Source organism: Gadus morhua, chromosome 9, assembly GCF_902167405.1.
Source record: "Gadus morhua chromosome 9, gadMor3.0, whole genome shotgun sequence".
Taxonomy (NCBI): domain Eukaryota; kingdom Metazoa; phylum Chordata; class Actinopteri; order Gadiformes; family Gadidae; genus Gadus; species Gadus morhua.
The window spans coordinates 13,619,459-13,638,770 of NC_044056.1; the positions used below are offsets into that span (position 1 = coordinate 13,619,459).

Consider the following 19,312-nt stretch of genomic DNA (forward strand, 5'->3'; position numbering starts at 1 on the left):
GGGTCAAATAGCAATGGCTGGTGGAATGGCCATGAAGTAGGTCTGTATATGCAGTGTAAGCTTGTCCAGGCCCTGCAAGTCAGGATGTAGGCTATGAATCTGAATGAAAAGTAGGTAAATAGGTAGTGGCCATCCCCAAAATGCACCAGCATACAGGAAATCAAATCTATTAAATTCCAAAAAAATTATGGGGGGGGGGGGACGACGACCTCAGACCCCCTGTCTATTACTGTGCCCCACCAACATGTTTGATCGCCAGCCGAAAGCAAAAGATGGGGAAAGGGAGGTTTAATAGCACTATCAAAGGTCTTGGTCTGCGGAGCAGCAACCGGCTGATTGTCTGAGTCATAGGTGTGTACACGTACACGTACACACGTACACACACACACACACACACACACACACACACACACCATGTGTTTTTGTGTCAGTTGCAATGGGAACAGAGCCTTAAGAGACAAGGAAAAACACAACACAACTATATTGCCAGTTTAGCCATTTTATCAAACCCAGATCCACCATCTATACACACAACTTCTTAAATAAGAATATAAATTACGCAACAAAAAATTACATACACAAGGTCATTTCAGCACATGAAATCAACATACAATATACAAATCGAAGGTTTCGCCGGCGACAATGAAAACAGAAAAATACAAGGTTGTCCATGGTTATCGGTGGGTTTAATCCTGTTGAAAGAACTTGGGTACTCTCAGCAAAAGGTTTTGAATGATGAAGTAGCAGCTGGAGGACTACTACTAATATGTTGTGGGTTTGCTGCGGGGAAAGAATACCTAAAAAACAATGTGATGTTTTTGTCTGTGGTGACATCAATACAAGCATTACTTTTCTTACCATAATTTGACGTATGAAGATATAGTTGACGCATCTGATTAAATTCGTCCCTAAATCAGAGGCAGCAGCCATTTAGAGTAATTGCACTTTTAAAAATACATTAATACTTTGGTTATGACAGCAGATTGCAGACACAAAATGATATGTGAACGATAGGTGGCTATTTAGCATACATTCAATCTACAATGGAAGGGTTGTCCCATTATACCCATCGATACACCCCACTCTTTCTTAACAATCACGTACATCAGTGTGGTTGGATGTCCACAGTAGAAAGTGCAACGGCGGAATCCACACAGTATCCAGAGTTTAAGCTGACCTTGTGTTTAAAACCTGTATTTACAGTGGATGGACAGCTCATAAAGTCAGAGAAGATCAAGACGGAAATTACATAAGTCATATCACTGTAAGTCCAGTTAAACATTGACTCCATCATCAACCACTTTATTGCAGTGGATGAACCAGGTCAAGTATTGTGAATAAAACATAACGTGTTCAACTTTACCCTTAATAAACACTTGATAACAAAACAACATTAGTATTTGATTTGTGAAAAGTTGCACTGTGCGAAACCATCATTAACAATGTGACAACAAGGCATGTCTGAGAATCTTAATGGGGTTGGTGGGTTCAACAATTTGCTAAAATATTTTTTTATTAAATCACAACTCTCTGGTTTCACCCGACAACACTGGCTGTGAACGAATGGCAGGGATTGGCTTGGTTCGGGTTCTGCTTTGTGAATGCCTTGTAAATGTCCAACTTCTTTCCAGACCAGTCCGGTCTGAGTCCGGGTACTGCAGCAGCAGCAGCAGCAGGAGGAGGAAGAGGAGGGTCTACTCACTGAAGCTGAAGTTCACCCCCGAGCTCTCTGTGGTCGGTGAAGAGGGCCCCGCACTGGACACTGCACTGGAGGGGATGCTACCATCTACACACACACACACACACACACACACACACACACACACACACACACACACACACACACACACACACACACACACACACACACACACACACACACACACACACACACACACACACACAGTCAGTCACTGATCTCACATACACAAGATCTTCAAAATACCACATATGCCGTGTGTCACATAATATATATATATTATATGATATTATTATAGAACCACATTAAGAGCAAGGTTGGGGTTAGTGATTAATTGATGAACAGAAGATAAATGGTATTTTTTATTACAGAACTGCAATAAGTAAGACATCACATAGTAAAGAAAAAATAATAATGTTGAAGGTGACTGCGGTTTGCTTCCCATTTATCGTCTGTTCATCAATTAATCACTAAGCCCAACCTTGCTCCTAATGTGGTGATCTTCAAGAACCCAGCCAGAGCATTCCTCTGGCTCTTGAGGGGGCAAAAGGTCACATGATATTAGTGGGACAGATGCTGTTTGCTGTTGGAATTCAACAGTCAAGGTCTGACCCCCTGAAGATAAAGGGCTTCCTGGTAAATGACATCTGCTTCAAGGTCATTCAGAACGGTAAGCATCTTCCCTTGCAACTGCCTCATAATAACACATCTATGGGGCACAGTTGGGACCCAATATGGCAGTGACCCACCCAACACCTAGGACCCAACCTAAAACACCTGGGTCCCAACACACCTTGGACCAAAACCCCCCCTTGGACACAACACACCTGGGAACAAGCAAACATACCCGTTTCCCAACCAACATATCCCAAGTGGGAACAACCCAACACATGCCCGCCTTCCTACTGTCAGCCAGAAAGACTTGCATGTGATGTTTTGCTCAAACATCACAGTAGTGCAAGGGAATTCATGGTACTCACTTTCATAGTTCGATCTAACTTTAGGGCTGACTGTTACGGGCCGTCATCATCATTGTTCCAGTTTCATCTAAATTTGGGCAATGTGGGACAGTTGAGAGACAACTGGATTGATCTCCTCCCATGGGGGGGGTTCTACGGGAGGCCGTCCCCGGTAGGGGGCATGAGCATGAAGAGACTTACGCCACAGAGGCCGGCTGGGGGGTCTGAGGGAGGTCTCAGAGCCAGAGGAGGAGAGGGGCTGCTGGGGGCTGTACAGAGACGTCTGACTCTGGGAGTCAAACAGGGTAGAGAGAGCTGGGAGGAGGAGGAGGAGGAGGAGGAGGAGGAGGAGGAGGAGGAGGAGGAGGAGGAGGAGGAGGAGGAGGGCACGTTCAATATGAAACAAATTACATTCTACTGGCATTTGCAGTACTTAATTGGTCTTGGAGTTATTCACTAAATCCCTTTCACTAAATCATCATCGTAATTACTTGCACTGCTTTAACTTGCACCGCCACTTTGGTCGCTTTTTACTCACACATTCATTGACAAAGAAAAGTCATGATTGGTACTATAGTGGAAAAGTGTGCCAAGACTTTTCTAGGCAAAAGTGAATTTTTGTTTTAACAGATAAGTAAAGTTAAAGTGAATTGTCTGTCAATCATTTAAACCAAGGAATATGTATAAATGCATCTTCTCCCTTATATTTGACACACACACACACACACACACACACACACACACACACACACACACACACACACACACACACACACACACACACACACACACACACACACACACACACACACACACACACACACACAGCTGATTGCTCATCTTAGGCAATATTTGTAATACTTTCAAGATGTAAAAAATATATATATAATCCATTTTACTAACAGAGCCTATCCAACGGCCGAAAACAAATCAAAGCCTGACGCTGGCAGAGGTTTCAGTGATCTGGCGGCCCGCGGCCTTGAGTCGTGAGCCTACCCTTCATGGTCTTGATGTGGGCCTCGCTGCTGCTCTCACACACCGTGTTCAGGAACTCGTCCACCTGCTTGAGGGACAGCGAGTTGTGCAGCGTCTCCAGCGGGTAGATGGAGGGCACCATGGAGCAGCCCTCAAACCCTGCAGCCGGGGGAGGGAGGAACACAGGAGGACAGACAAACAAAGACACAAACAAAGTTGCACCACCCCTTCCATCACTGATTGAATGAAAGAGTGGCGGTTGTGGCGGTTGTGGCGGTGATGGCGATGATACAGCCCGACTAGATCTGCTTGAATGTGTTGGCTGCTCTTCAGGGAGCGCATGGGGATGCAGAACAGTGGCCTGTTTTAGTGCATGGACCGGTCTAAGAAATTACCCTGCTGTATGGGTGGAGCTAGAGGTACTACGGTCTACCTTTCATTGGTTCAATCGTAGTCGTTAGACACATCCGGTGTCTGACACGACTCCACGACAAACATTTGAAACATCGAAGCCGCCTTACGAAATACATATTCTACTCCCTAACGAACAGGGCAATGGCACCTCACCTCAAAGGTTCTCAGTTTTAGCATTAATGAATGTTAATTCGTTACACATAAAGGACCCAAAGAGCCCCAACAAGGATATGAATTCTACCAAAATTAATCTTCACGTGCTTTATATAAATACGATTTCAAGAAGATGGGTTAGAATTTGCAGTTTAGTCAGATAGAATAGTTGCTGTCACTGGGCCAGTATTGAGGTTAAACTCTAGACAAAATAAACTTCGCTGCTCTCTCTTTCTACAAAGAAAATGGAGTAGCACAACTCTGGTGACAGAACCTCCCTCAAAAACAGCAGACTCGCCCTTAAAATATTTTCAGGGTTTACAATACCCAAATAAAAACATGACTGGGAAGATGACCCAGTTCAGAGTTTTTTTATCTGGAAGCCAGAAACATGTATTGGGAGTAAGACAGGATGCAGTGTGGTGTCCATCCCAGACCTCCCCCAGAGCACTTCATGTGGTCTCCCCCATATGTTCCCTTATGTTGCTTCAGTCAGTCCACACGCCAAGTCGAAGCCCTTCTATTGAAACCCATGGGGTCGTTATTTTATGATACTATATATATCCATCACACATGCATGTTCTATGCAAGCCTTTAGTTATTCCAAAATACCGCAGTGTTACCTTTAAAAAGGCACAGCGAGCATCAATCACAGATAGAAGGTCCTCAAACATTTCTCTCTGCACCAAAAAAAAAACGATTTGAAAAAGGGCAGCAATTGATTGAACATTTGGATACGGATAAGAGAAATGGCTGGTGAATCCTGAATGCATGCAAAGAGAAACAACAGATACAAGGGGAACGATGATTGCGACAATATGCACTGTGAACGACAGGTCACAAAGAGTGGCGGTGTGAAAGACTTAATCATCCACATTTCAGGACCAGCTGAAAAGAAAATAGAAGAAGAATAAGGAAGAAGCCAAGTACGATGTGCAGCAATGGACTCTGGTATGCAAATCCGCATTCACCGCAGCCTTGCATGAATGAGGAGGAGATAGAGAGGGGAGGAGGAGGAGGAGGAGGAGGAGGAGGAGGAGGAGGAGGAGGAGGAGGAGGAGGAGGAGGAGGAGGAGGAGGAGGAGGAGGCGGCTAGAGCTCTGCAGAGGGGCTGACTGTACAGGGATTCTGTGCCCTGCTGGCCTGCGGCCACTAGCCAGTCCCTGGGGAGAGGCAGGCGATGTAGGGGCAGGGGGGCAGGTGGAGGGCCATCGCCCTTCCCATAGACAGATCGGTGCAGTTGCTCCCCAGACACCACCACCACCACCACCACCACCTAGCAGCTGGACAAGATGCCCCTCCTTTAGAGGCTCTTGGGGAGATGGGTGGATGTTGATGTTGTTGCAGAGGAAGAAAGAAGAGGGAAGAAATGGAGCAGAATGGACCGGGAGGAGGTCAAGGTGTCACAAAAGTCGAGGGTGTGAGAGGAAAATGTTGTAGGCCAAAGAGAGACATTGTGCCTAACCGTGAGAAAAACTGAAGGGTGAAGAAAAAAACAACAGCATTGGTACTGCAGTATTGCTCTTTGCTGACATTAACTGGGTGCTCTGATGGCTGTTCATGCGAATGGTGTGAACACACTCTAGAAAACCATCAGGCCTGAAGCACAACAATGCAATCACATCTATGCAGAATTGCAACCCGCACTGTGGAAAAGGCACACAGAGTTCAAGTGATGGGCGCAATTAGCATGAATAAGGAAAGCTGGAATCCCTGGGCCAGTAATCCATATGAAGAATGATCAAAGGGCCTTGAATAACAATTCCTCCACTTGGGTGGGTGTGTGCGGATAAAAATCAGACGCACAGTTCCTTTGTTCACTTGAGGGATTAAACACTCCACCTCCAGTTTCAGCAGTGGTCTCTGAGGAGATTGAAGGAGAGATCTGACTCAAATCATGGATTCTCCAACTATAGTGGATGGATGATTTATGCACTTTTAGTCATCCGTTTTAACAAGTAAGTAGGAGCTAGGAGATGCCGGTTTTCATTCAGTATCAATAACAAATGCCAAAATGTATAACCTGAATGTGTTGCGTTCAATGATTTGCATTGATCAACTAGCATAGAAAGCAAGGGAGCTAGACACAATTTGGAGTCGAGGCTAAGAGTTTGGTCATTATAAACATCTAAATATCCTAGAACTTCCACAAAAGAAAATAGTTGTATATAAAGGTCAATGTTCCTAGCGATCCATTCCCAATTCAATGATCTGCAGATCGCTTTGATCCATTTGTAATGCATGATAACAGAGAGCTTGCCTTTTGCTTAAATTATAAGACAATAATATTTAGAAACACAGCAGTAGTTGACGATTATGTGTCCAAGCAACAGACTGCATATTCTGGCTGACAGGTTCGCCGTTTGTCCCCGTCTTGAGCCTTATCATTTTTCTTCTTGCTTAGCCATGAAATTCCTCATTTCTGATTACAAAACCACATTACAAACAAATGTACTTTTGGCTGGATTATGCTGTTATGGTGTTGCAATAGTGCAGTACATTTAACATAAGACCACCCCCCCACAAGGCTACTCATAAGTAAATATCCTTATAACTTAAACAGCACAGCGGGATCTATGATGCCTATTATATGTATTTGTCCTACATATAACACCATTATAAGGACACGGACAGATCATTTTATAAACATACATAAATTGTTTATAAAACAAATTCAGTTCCCGGTCACTACCTAAGAGGGTCGCTCCATACATTATCATTAAGGTTAGCAACGCTTCCACTCATGAATACAGCAGCAAGTGAGCACACATGACATACTGTAGCAGACACTGTATCCATCCGTCCTGCAGAGAAGCGTTATGAGGATCAGGCAAAATGGTGAATGTTAGAGGATGTGGTCAAATCCAACACAGGAAACAGACACAGGGATGTGTCCTGTGAGATACAACATTAATGAAAACAAACAAAGAGAATTAAAAGGGTTTTTTGTGATATGAAATGCAATTACTGATCCATCGTCAACAAAAAATCCCCAAATCTCGAAAATAAAAAGGAAAAAAAGTTTCCTTTTCCCCAAAAAGGGTCATGCAAGAGAAAGGAAAGTGGAGGGTGGACAAATGAACGTAAAAAGTGAAAAAAAATAAGCAGACATACCATTAGTCGGATGCCTGGCAAACGACACAGAAAACCTCTTTACTGCCGGCATAGAGAACAGCTCTGAGGAAAAAAGGAAGGTATGGTGGTGTTACCAGTGTGTGTGTGTGTGTGTCTGTGTGTGTGCGTGAATGTGTGTTTGTGTGTGTGTACTTCACACGGTTCTACTGAATGTGGTTGAGGCTAGGCCTGATGTTCCGGCGGTACTCCTCTTCAAGTTCTGAACAACAAGAGCGGGGCGCTGGTTCGGTTTGTTTTGGGGTCAAATTAAAGAGTTTTCAGTTAAACAAGAGAAGGGTGGAGGAGACAGAATAAAAGGAGAGAAGGGTGGAGGAGACGGAATAAAAGGAGAGAAGGGTGGAGGAGACAGAATAAAAGGAGAGAAGGGTGGAGGAGACAGAAAAAAAAGAGAGAAGGGTGGAGGAGACAGAATAAAAGGAGAGAAGGGTGGAGGAGACAGAAAAAAAAGAGAGAAGGGTGGAGGAGACAGAATAAAAGGAGAGAAGGGTGGAGGAGACAGAATAAAAAGAGAGAAGGGTGGAGGAGACAGAATAAAAGGAGAGAAGGGTGGAGGAGACAGAATAAAAGGAGAGAAGGGTGGAGGAGACAGAATAAAAGGAGAGAAGGGTGGAGGAGACAGAATAAAAGGAGAGAAGGGTGGAGGAGACAGAATAAAAGGAGAGAAGGGTGGAGGAGACAGAATAAAAGGAGAGAAGGGTGGAGGAGACGGGACAAAAGGAGACACGGTGAGGCAGAGAGATAAAAAACACAAAGCATACAGACAGAAAGGGACACAGAAGAAAAATTGCAGGAGATCCATCCATCCCTGTATGAATACATGCATACGTAGCTGTATACATTTGAATATGCGTGTTTCATTTCAACAAAAGAGGAGTGTAGATGCAGTGAACCTGTAAATGAATGTCAATATGTGCGTCATGATGACACGTTATGTATTTAATATGTGCGTTATGACGATGCGTTATGCATTCAATATCTATGGCATGACAATGGGGTGGGTTATGTATTATGTATTTAAATGATGACAATGACATTCGTTTGAGCCGATGAGCAAATCTCTGATCTAGCGGACATTTGGAGGTGCAGCCGGAGCTGAGCAACAGAAACAGAACAAGGCTTTTCACTCCCTCCTCGTGCTGCCACAGGTCTTTAAGCCACACCAGCTGCTGCGGAAGGGGATCTACAACAGCTGGGATGTTCTTTTGTAGACAAGCAATACATACAAACAGACACTAACTATGCAAATAATAACAATAATAGTATGAAAGCAGAGTACCTATCAGCATAGTGGATCAATAGTTGATCAGTTGATTAACGCTGCGACAATCAGGTGTAATTTTGCCTTTAACAACGACAAAAGGAGATCCAGACCCCTCTTTTTTTATAGCAACTGCTTTTTTTTCCCCACAAAACTCAATGTCCAGACGTCCTTTTTTGTGAACCCCTGACTGTTGCCTAGACAGCAAGGCTTTATATGACGTCATATCATTATTGATATTGGAAGCATGATTCCTGCCGCCACAGTACCCAGCCTTATAGCCAGAGTGACCTCTGGTGGCCAAGTTGGGGAGCACAGGGTAATTTTCTGCCTTGTCATACGGCCTTCTATACAGTCCATAAGGCAGATGTTTCACTAATTCATAAATGAATTGACTGTATAAAGCAGGTCTTCATACCATAATCAAGCATCCCATACATGTATGTTGAACCCTGGTATACTTGGTAAACCATACAAAACTATTTAACCAAGGGGCAACCTGCGACACTTTTGACTATTGACTATTGAGAAGTCCATTATCCTGAAGCCCATTTGTTTCGAGATAGCACGTTGGGTTAATTCGTTTTGAGTTAATGAGAGTAACAAATCATTCCAGACAGAAAAAATATTTTGTTTCAGATTATGTTTCACAGATCCAAGGCTTGACCCAAGAGCATGCAGCGTTGAGAGGAAACGCATGTACAATCTGAAGAGCCAAGTAGTGCAGCACATTAACAAGCATGCTGATCAGTGAACCCATGCAGACCCAACAGCCAGCATGAAACAAACGCAGAGCCCACAGTCGGAAGGGGAGGGGGGGGGACTGATGAAACCGTTTGAAACCTCTCATTTGCTTCCCAAATTAGAAGCAAGGTTCTGAAGAGGAGGAGGAGGAGGAGGAGGAGGAGGAGGAGGAGGAGGAGGAGGAATGACGGTCCTTTGGAATAATCCAAATCAAAAGTCCCCTGGCCAAACGGCAGGGGGAAAATAAAAGATTCTTGAGTAGCATCACTGGGAACCCCAAGTCTCTTCTCAAGGGGAGCCAGAGATGGAGAGGGTGAGAAAAAAAAAAGGCACCGGACAAAAAAAAGATCACTTCCAAACCCCACTTCAAATATTTCAAGCAGTGAGATCAGGTGGGGAAAAAAAGGGCAGCGGGCTCAGTCGACCTGAGAGCTCCCGGTGGTAAACCACAACCAAAAACCAACACAGAGGCAGTAAATAGATGAATGAATGGACTGAGACGGAAATATCCTCCCTCCCCAGAGGAGGGGAGGGGGGGGGGGGAGGGGAGGAGAACAGAGCAGTGAGGCGCTAAGAGGAACATACCGAACATTGCAATCTGGCATGGCAGGCTGCCGGGGGAGAGCGGCGGTTTGCGTTGGCTGTGGTGGAGGTGGAGGCGGTGGGTGCGGACGTAGTCCCGCAGGTTGGGGGCGCTAGAGGACACCCCGAGGACAGAGGCACTGAAGAGGCCAGAGCAGAGAGAGCCTGTTGGGGGGTGGGGGGGGGGGGGGGGGGAGGGAGGGAGGGAGGGAGGGAGGGAGGGCGTGTGGTGGGAGTGCAGGATGGGGTTGGGAGGTGTGATATTGGGCTTCTGTTAGTTTTGGCCGCACACCAGTCATTATTAATAATGCTGTGTGTGTGTGTGTGTGTGTGTGTGTGTGTGTGTGTGTGTGTGTGTGTGTGTGTGTGTGTGTGTGTGTGTGTGTGTGTGTGTGTGTGTGTTAAAAAGTGAATTGTGGATTTGTAAAAAGGAGGCATGTGGACAAATGTCTAACAAAGTGCACATATTAGCATTATATATTAGTATGCAGAGATCTTATTCAAACTATGTATGGTAGGCATTGGTATGAATCTATCTATATTTATAGATATAGATATAAATGTATAGATACTTCAACCAATGCCCAGGGCCTAAGATCAAAGGCTCTGGCCAGAAAAGGAAAGGTTACATTTAAAACAGACCAAAAGAAGACATTGTAATCATGAAGGCTGGAGACCAGTAGACTTAAGGCAGAGAATTGACTTCAGGGACTTGATTTGAGGAGAGTTTGTTGCATGCTACCTACACTGTAAACTGACCCAAACCCTTGCCTCAAAGATAGTAAGCAGATATTCGTACATTAAATCTGCATGCGTGTGTATGTGTGGGTTAGCTTTGAATCCAATGTTTGAGTCTAGAAATGTCAATGTTGGACAGAAACAAGTAGCAGCTGCCTGAATGAAGGTTACCTCTGTATAAGCCTACTTAATGTGTCTAGTGCCATCCATGTGACACCAGATACATTGCAGTTGGCTCCGGCACTGTGACCTCTACATAGTCTGGGGCAGCCCCCCCCCCCCCCACCCCTACACTATGATGTCATGGAAGCTAAGCAGCTGCCAGCTAGCAGCAGTAGGGCCAACAGTACCGGCTGACCGGAGGGCGGAGGAGCAGGAGAACCAAGGAGGCAGACGACAGAAGTAGAAGAGGAAACAGAAGGATGAATGAAAAATAAAAGACAGAAAAGAAAAGAAAAAGAAGAGTAAAAAAACTGAAAGAGAGAGACAAAGACATGATAACAAAGACTGAGAGGAATGAAGTGAACAAAGTAAAGTAGAGACAGAAGAACACGAAGAGAGACAGCAGAGCAAATGGGGAACAGAGAGCAGCACAAAGGAAGGGCCAGCGGGAACCGAGCCACTGTAGATATGTGCATGTGTGAAGGCTGCTGGGACACACACACACACACACACACACACACACACACACACACACACACACACACACACACACACACACACACACACACACACACACACACACACACACACACACACACACACCCCTTACCTAGTCCGGAGGGGGGGTGGATCTCGGGGGAGTTGCGGGAGACGGAGGGGAAGAGCCGGTGGGAGGGGAAAGAGGAGCCTTTTGAGGGGTGGGTGGGGGACGACTCGGAGAGTACCTGGGTGATGGGAGACGGTAATGATAATGATGATAATAATAATATGGGCAACATGCGATACCCATTAACATTGAGTCATTTCCCTTTCATCCTAAACGACTTCCTGTGTGGGGTGAGGCTGAGAACCACCAAAGCAAGAGTACAACATCAGAGAAGCTCCCAACAGAGTTACCGCACTGCACAACCAGGGTTTAACAACAACCGGAGCGGATTCAGAGGGGAGAAATCTTTTTCTCCTCGTCAGGAAACCTTAGAAAGCTTTATTTTTTTAGTGACGAAAGACAAATATTGAAAAGAAAAGCAGAAGGCCTCACTTGGCTGCGTATCTCCTTTAGCACCGTGCCACATCACAGTGCGTGTGTTGGCCCAGACACACACACTACGCTAGGCTAACGAGGCTAAGGACCGGCGTGCTATACCTCCATGGAGCCCGTCTTGCGGCTGCGGACCATGGGGGAGCGCTTCTGGCTGCAGATGGGCTCGGTGAGAGGCAGGGCCTGGTCGGTCTGGTCCTGGGACAGGTCCTCCAGGCTGCCCTGGTTGGTCTGCTTCTCTTCGTTCTGATTGGCCACAAGGTGACGCAATTAGAACATAGAGAAGATTAGAGTCGAACACCTGTCAGCGTCACATTAGAGATGCTAGGCATGTCGTTCGGGATGCTTTATTTTAATCCTGAAGGACACTATGGTGGAGATAAGACAAATATGATAGCAATAGAGAATGGAAAATAAAGCAAGAATAAACAGTGACGAAAACACATCCGAAATACAAAAACATGCATAGAGACAGAATAATGTGCATAAAGATATACAACTATGACTTAAGTGGATCAAATGCTGGGACGTTGAACATTCAATCGTTCAATGTCCCATTATTCAATTCAAATACGACAATTGCACATTAATTACGGCACATTAGCCAATATGTGATGAAGAAAACTAAACACGTCCGGGAGGAAGCACATATATTCAGAGTGCATGAACACACACCTCAGAGGAAGCAGGCCTGAAGCCAAAGCCCATAGGAACGTTCTCCTCCTCCTCGCACCCCTTCACCCCCGGGCTGAAGTGCAGCTCAACGTGGAACCGCTCCTCTGACGAGGGGTCCTGGTGGGCCCACACACAGAACATCTCATCAGGAGAGGGAGGGAACCTGCCAACCACAGCTGTCCCTGTGGCTGGTTCTACTGAGCCGCTCATGGGTCCATTTTTAGAGATAGGAACACAAAGACTTCAAAGAAAACAAAATGGGCGCCGTTTTCAGTGATTTTTCTTTGTGAAGAAAATGAAGTCCCTAATGCAATCACAATGTAAAGCTCATACGCCCATTGACAATAGAGGTTTGCAAGTACAGAATAACCCCGTAAAGAAATAAACATTGGCATCACTTGTTAACTGACAAATAAAATCGGAAAGATAGCTTTCCACAATGTGCTCTCAGTCCTTGAACGATAATTCAAAGTCTGTGTGTGTGTGTTGTGTGGTCAATGTGTGTGTGTAAGTGTAATGTATGACCAAACCTTGTTATTGTCCTCATACAGCATTATTACTATCTGAGTCATGTAGTTGAGTTCAGACACAGCACTCAGGTAGTCCATAGCCTGCTTCCACTGCTGGTCCTTCACCTCCTAACACCACACACACACACACACACACACACACACACACACACACACACACACACACACACACACACACACACACACACACACACACACACACACACACACACACACACACACACACTAATTAATTTATTTAGCAAAAAACCAAGAGACAAAAAAAAAACACAGCCAAAAACCATGTTTTAGGCTGTGTTAACTTAAAAGTTGACAAGTGCTGGCCGGGTTTGAAGTGAAAGAAAGTGGTCACCCAGATTTTGAGCCAGTCTGCCGTCAGATTAGCTTTATAAAAGTCAATCTAAAGTCTGATTTGCAAGAATAAATATTAGGCCCGGTTACATATTGCAATCTGTCATTTCTAAACGCTGAATCAAGAGTTCAAAATGTTGTGATGTCAGTGAAATGGCAGGAATAGGAAAGAAAGGAAGAAGGAAGCCAAAACTAATTCAGAAGTAAAGTGCGGGGTCCTTTAGTACTCATTATGGAATTCCTGCCAATTTGCCGCGAATAAATGTAATCTTATTTGACATAAAAACATAAAAATGCCTGACCTATCTTTTATGAGGATTGTCCTGCAACTAAATAAAAGCATTGCCTATGCTTTAACAGCATTGCCATTTAGAACAATCCAAGCCTGAGAGAGCTTTATGGGCATCCTGTAGTAGATCAAAGTGTTGTTGACGCGTGTTATGGCTCTATGCTCCACGTACATCCAGCAGCCCCCCGTAGCGGAACACACTGAGCAGGGAGTGCACGTGGCTCTCGCTGGTGAAGTACAGGCGTGTCCTGACGTGGCGGCCAGGGGACATCACTCCCCGGGAATACCTGGAAGGGGGGGGGAGAGGAGTGAGTCAGCCAGCGGGCATTCACACACACACACCCCAACCTTGCTCTTAATGTGGTGCTCTCATAATATCATATAATATATATTATGTGATACACGTCGTATGTGGTCTTTTGAAGATCTCATGTGTGTGAGATCAGTGAGTGAGTGAGTGAGTGAGTGAGTGAGTGAGTGAGTGAGTGAGTGAGTGAGTGAGTGAGTGAGTGAGTGAGTGAGTGAGTGAGTGAGTGAGTGAGTGAGTGACTGACTGACTGACTGACTGACTGACTGACTGACTGACTGACTGACTGACTGACTGACTGACTGACTGACTGACTGACTGACTGACTGACTGACTGACTGACTGACTGACTGACTGACTGACTGACTGACTGACTGACTGACTGACTGACTGACTGACTGACTGACTGACTGACTGTGTGTGTGTGTGTGTGTGACACACACACACACACACACACACGTCATCTTTGTTATCGTGTGTGGGATAGGGCCCCTTTGTTAATGTATGTACAGTGGGCATACACAAATGCACCCAATCCCACTCTAGATACACACACACACACACACACACACACACACACACACATTCACGCTCCCCAGCCACAATCCCTATGGCTCCTTCTTGCATGCCGTGTGTGGGTCCGCCCTTACAGTGGGTGCAGCTTGTTCACAGCCTCGTCCTCGTGGGTCCTCTGTAGGTCCAGCTGGATCTTCTTCATCAGGGGGACACAGAAGGCCTGCGCTATGTCCAGCTTCTCTGCTTTACTCAGACCGTACTCCTGCCAACACACACTCCTCAGGTCAGCAGTGCTTAGGAACACTCACGGTACACCTCATCGGAGCTCTATACTTCACTGTGTGTGTGTGTGTGTGTGTGTGTGTGTGTGTGTGTGTGTGTGTGTGTGTGTGTGTGTGTGTGTGTGTGTGTGTGTGTGTGTGTGTGTGTGTGTGTGTGTGTTTGTGTTCGAGTAGAATGTGTTTAGAGTGAGTGAATGTGTGTGTATGTGTGTGAGTGTGTGTGCAGAATGTGTGAGTGCCTGAGCCTAAGTGACCTGTGGTATGACGATGTCAGCCAGGGCGCGGGACAGGCGGAACAGCTCCAGGGTGTCCTCCAGGCCCAGCGAGGCGTTGTGCTGCTTGTCGTACTTCACACAGTCGTAGATGTCGGGGATCTTGCTGATGTCGTAGCGGCCGCTCTTCATGCGGAAGTCCCGCTCCAGCTTGGACCAGCGCTGCAGCATCAGCTCCAGAGTCTCACTGTGGTACAGCTGCAGGTCTGGGGACGGACGGACGGACGGACAGACGGACACGAGCGGATCATGAGTGTTTTGGTCCTGGTTGCCAGGGCAACCAACTGTTTTGGTTGAAGAGTGCTGCTTTGTTGTTTAGGCAGAGATATATATAGTTGGAGGAGTATGGGCTGTGCCGGAGGGTTATTTTGATTTAGGTTTTTACTGTGCTTTTGATTATAAAAAAACGATCTGGTCACGCAGATTTTATGTATATGATCTTGATGGAAGTTTCGTCATCAGGCTGGGCATATGCAAGATTAAAACCACGCAGTGAGGTCAGAGAGTACCTGCTGACTTGGGGTTCTCTAGTCTCTTGCGGATCTGCGAGGTCAGGCTCTGGATGAGGGTGTACACCTTGTCACACGTATGCACCGGGTTCTCTATCAGCTTCATGGAGTTGACCAGTGATGGGCTTTGGGTGGGGGCCAGCTGGGGAGAAAGCAGGCACAGGTGACTGAGTGAGTATACTCTATTTGTAAGGGGACAAATAGGCACATAGACAAAAGGTCCCTTTGACCTCGTGGAGCAGAGTGTGGTCTCCCAACTGATCCAATGACTGGTTACAGATAACCTAAACTGCTATAAATGTATGTCAATCTGACTCGTTCAAACAAGTGGTTGAGAACGCAGTTATACTGGTTAGAAAAGACGATTCAGATAATCTGTAACAAAACATGTTCTCACAGATGCTACATTTAAAAAGCTTGACTTAATAAGTGAATAGAGGTGAGACAGGCTCGGACTTGTTGACATGGATACCCGCTCTACTGTTCATTTTCCCAAGGTGCAAATGGGGACAGCGACAGACACAGATAGGCCTTTCACTGCGCCGCAAAATCAGAGTCCGTTCCGGGCTAGTTCGAGTGTTTTGGTTTCACAACCCCACAGAACCGGCTCGGGCCTGTAAAAACCGGTTCAACTCCAACCCCACGATTGAGCTGGGCTAGAACGAGGACTGCCTTTACGCCAGGGGAAGGGGGCGGGGTTATCCTTACCTTCATAAACAGGAAGACCAACGAAGACCGGCATTTTTAAAAACACCGAAGTAAACAATGGACGTGAAGACGAAAACACAGTGGACCGTGGAGGAGACAACCTGTCTCCTTGGATTCTGGTCTTCTTCCGAGGTCCAGAACAAGTTAGAGGGCGCAACCCGGACAAAGGCTATCTTCGTGCAGCTGCAGCCGTTTGCAGTGACGTGATGACGTTGCTCTTGCCGGCCCCATGGCTGGCTCTGGCCGTTGTGAAACCAACTGGTTCATAACTGGGATAAGGCTGGAACCAGTTTTGAACTGGCCCTAGCACCAGCCCGGAACTGGCTCTTGGTTCTTTTTGGTGTGAAAGGCCTAAGAGAGGCCCGTCTCAACTCACCTTTAACTATTTGTCTGATTGGCCTTATACATGTAGCTCACGCTAATTTGCAATACCTGTCTCCAGATGAGTTTATTCTAAATCCGAACATAAAATAGACAAAGATACGTATCTAGAAACGCTTCTCTCTTACTCGTGACTGCATGCCTTGCGGTTCTCTGGTCAGTAAACTATTACCTTTAGGTAGTCTAGTTAATAAACTCCTACCATGGTGTAATCAAGCTCAGTAAACTCCTACATGTGGTAGTCTAGTCAGTAAATTCCTACCTTGTGGTAGACTAATCAGTAAACTCCTACCTTGTGGTAGTCTAGTCAGTAAACTCTTACCATGTGGTCGTCTAGTCAGTAAACTCCTACCTCGTGGTAGTCTAGTCAGTAAACTCCTACCTTGTGGTAGTCTAGTCAGTAAACTCTTACCTTGTGGTAGCCTAGTCAGTATACTCCTACCATGTGGTAGTAGTCTAGTCAGTAAACTCTTACCTTGTGGTAGTCTAGTCAGTAAACTCCTACCTTGTGGTAGTCTAGTCAGTAAACTCCTACCTTGTGGTAGTCTAGTCAGTAAACTCCTACCTTGTGGTAGTCTAGTCAGTAAACTCCTACCATGTGGTCGTCTAGTCAGTGAACTCCTACCTTGTGGTAGTCATGCTCAGTGAACTCCTGGTTCTTCTGCATGATCTCGTGCAGCCTGGCCTTCACCTTCTGCTGGCAGTCAGTCAGCGAGTCGCTGTCGCTGTCCAGCAGCCCGTTCATGTTGGCGCTCTTCACCATCTGCACCAGGATGGGAGTCAGCTCTCCCTCCAGAGCAAGCAGGCCCTTCACACATAAACATTTTGAAAACATTATTATTAACAACTTATTTTTAAACGTAAATATTCCAAACAGGTACCAAATTTAAAGTTTCTGAAAAAAGAAAATGAAAAAAAAAAAATATATATATATATTTAAAAAAAAAACATTTAAAGCTAACCTTAGCAAAAGCTGCGGCGGTCATCTGCACCCTGCCTTCGTCAGAGGCGTAGATCTTCAGGTCGTGGCGGTAGGTGCTGTGGAGGCGCAGGAGCCCACAGCCGGGGAAGCCCGCATAGTCCCCTGGAAGGTCAGCGAGAACAATATCGCTCAGGGGAGTTTGGGGAAGGCTTGAGGTCAGGAAGGGTAATCTTATGATGAGAATGAAATCCACTGAGGATTTAATACCATCAACAAAGAACCCCAATTAGACGGCTGCCACCAAGACTTGACTGTAGATAACAATGCGTGCTGAACATTAGCCATCAGCACACGTGGAGCGAGAACGTTTAATGTTCATTTGTTTGCAAGTGTGGTTGCAGCAAGATACAGAAGGAGTTTATTATCATCAATAAATCATCGTTAATTTGAGACCACGGCATCTTAACATTACCATCTGTAAACAACAGTGAACACATGTCTCTGAGTGGTGCTGTACTGCGGATCATTCTTCAATGACAATAATGTCCAACAGTGAACACTAGACACCACTTGTGATGCTGGTGACATTAGCATAAGTAGACCACAGTGCAGATGAGCCGCCCTGATGGCTGAGAAGCGAAGCTTCCTTGGCATGGTATGTGGGCTGTAGGCCAATACGGCGACGCCTTCCACTCAGAACATTCCATAGCAAGCTCAATACAGTCACAGCCGCAGGATGCAAGAAGATGATGCCCCCGAGATCCAAAACAAGATGGGAAAAATCCCGGGGGCTTTGCGGGAGCATGGGTGGATGAAAAGTTGTGGATTAGACGGGAAGCAAATGGAAGGAAGGGAAGCGATACAAGGCAGGAGGGAAAGCCTTCTCTTACCACAGTCAATAGGGGACTCGCAGCCAAGGGACTGGCGGTCACCGGCTAGTGTTTTACACAGTGAAACAACAAAAGGTGAGGAGAGAAGGGGAGCGTCAACGGGGTAAGAAGAGGTGGGCGGAAGAAGAGGAGGAAGACGAAGAAGAAGAAGAAAAATATTTAACTCAAGATCCCATTTGAACGAATGCTTCCAGTTCTATTTCCAGTTACTTGGTAGTCATAAAGCAGTAGCACTTGTAGGTCATGCACTACAAAACATCCAATAATAAGTAGAAAAAGCTTAAAATCGGGCCATACAAACAAGAACCAGTGGATAGTAGCTATTCAAATGGGATCGTATTTACAGTTCAAAATGCAGAGGAGATGCCAACACAGATGCACCTGGGTTAGACCATACCATTATCTTATAGTCTCAACACAGATGCACCTGGGTTAGACCATACCATTATCTTATAGTCTCAACACAGATGCACCTGGGTTAGACCATACCATTATCTTATAGTCTCAACACAGATGCACCTGGGTTAGACCATACCATTATCTTATAGTCTCAAAAAGGATCCCTTTACAGGTGATCCTTTGTCGGATGATTCAATCATGACCCAACGTTTGGCTAGTCAAACAGAGGGCATGTGCTCACTACTTACAGACACGCCATTACTGTTAATGCTAATCATGCTCATCTGAAAACACTATGCCTGATGAAAAAGACGGAAAAGAATATCAATAAAGGTAATGTCAAGGCATAACAACCCTCAAAGGCTAAAACACCCGTGTTGTGTGTGTTTTGCCTGTGCCGGCCTATGTAGGTCTAACACACACA

The 19,312-nt window shown here is 45.7% G+C and overlaps 1 protein-coding gene across 5 annotated transcripts in view; it reads right to left on the reverse strand.

Moving 5' to 3' along the window:
- Window positions 1–483: 483 nt before the first annotated feature.
- ppip5k1b (diphosphoinositol pentakisphosphate kinase 1b) overlaps window positions 484–19,312 on the reverse strand; it is a 32,150-nt gene continuing 13,321 nt past the window's right edge. Inside the window, exons 16-31 of one of the 5 annotated variants that reach the window (XM_030366475.1) lie at window positions 18,490–18,534; window positions 17,640–17,761; window positions 17,303–17,485; window positions 15,589–15,730; window positions 15,062–15,285; window positions 14,661–14,788; window positions 13,876–13,990; window positions 13,064–13,171; window positions 12,534–12,650; window positions 11,964–12,104; window positions 11,430–11,544; window positions 9,923–10,084; window positions 7,315–7,377; window positions 3,655–3,792; window positions 2,860–2,973; window positions 484–1,786 (exon numbers count right to left, since the gene is read on the reverse strand). In XM_030366475.1, coding sequence (XP_030222335.1) covers window positions 1,695–1,786; window positions 2,860–2,973; window positions 3,655–3,792; window positions 7,315–7,377; window positions 9,923–10,084; window positions 11,430–11,544; window positions 11,964–12,104; window positions 12,534–12,650; window positions 13,064–13,171; window positions 13,876–13,990; window positions 14,661–14,788; window positions 15,062–15,285; window positions 15,589–15,730; window positions 17,303–17,485; window positions 17,640–17,761; window positions 18,490–18,534 — 2,009 coding nt within the window. In that variant the 3' untranslated portion in view covers window positions 484–1,694. The remainder of the gene's footprint in view (window positions 1,787–2,859; window positions 2,974–3,654; window positions 3,793–7,314; window positions 7,378–9,922; window positions 10,085–11,429; window positions 11,545–11,963; window positions 12,105–12,533; window positions 12,651–13,063; window positions 13,172–13,875; window positions 13,991–14,660; window positions 14,789–15,061; window positions 15,286–15,588; window positions 15,731–17,302; window positions 17,486–17,639; window positions 17,762–18,489; window positions 18,535–19,312) is intronic. The other 4 variants (XM_030366477.1, XM_030366479.1, XM_030366478.1 and 1 more) reach the window with 4 other exon arrangements.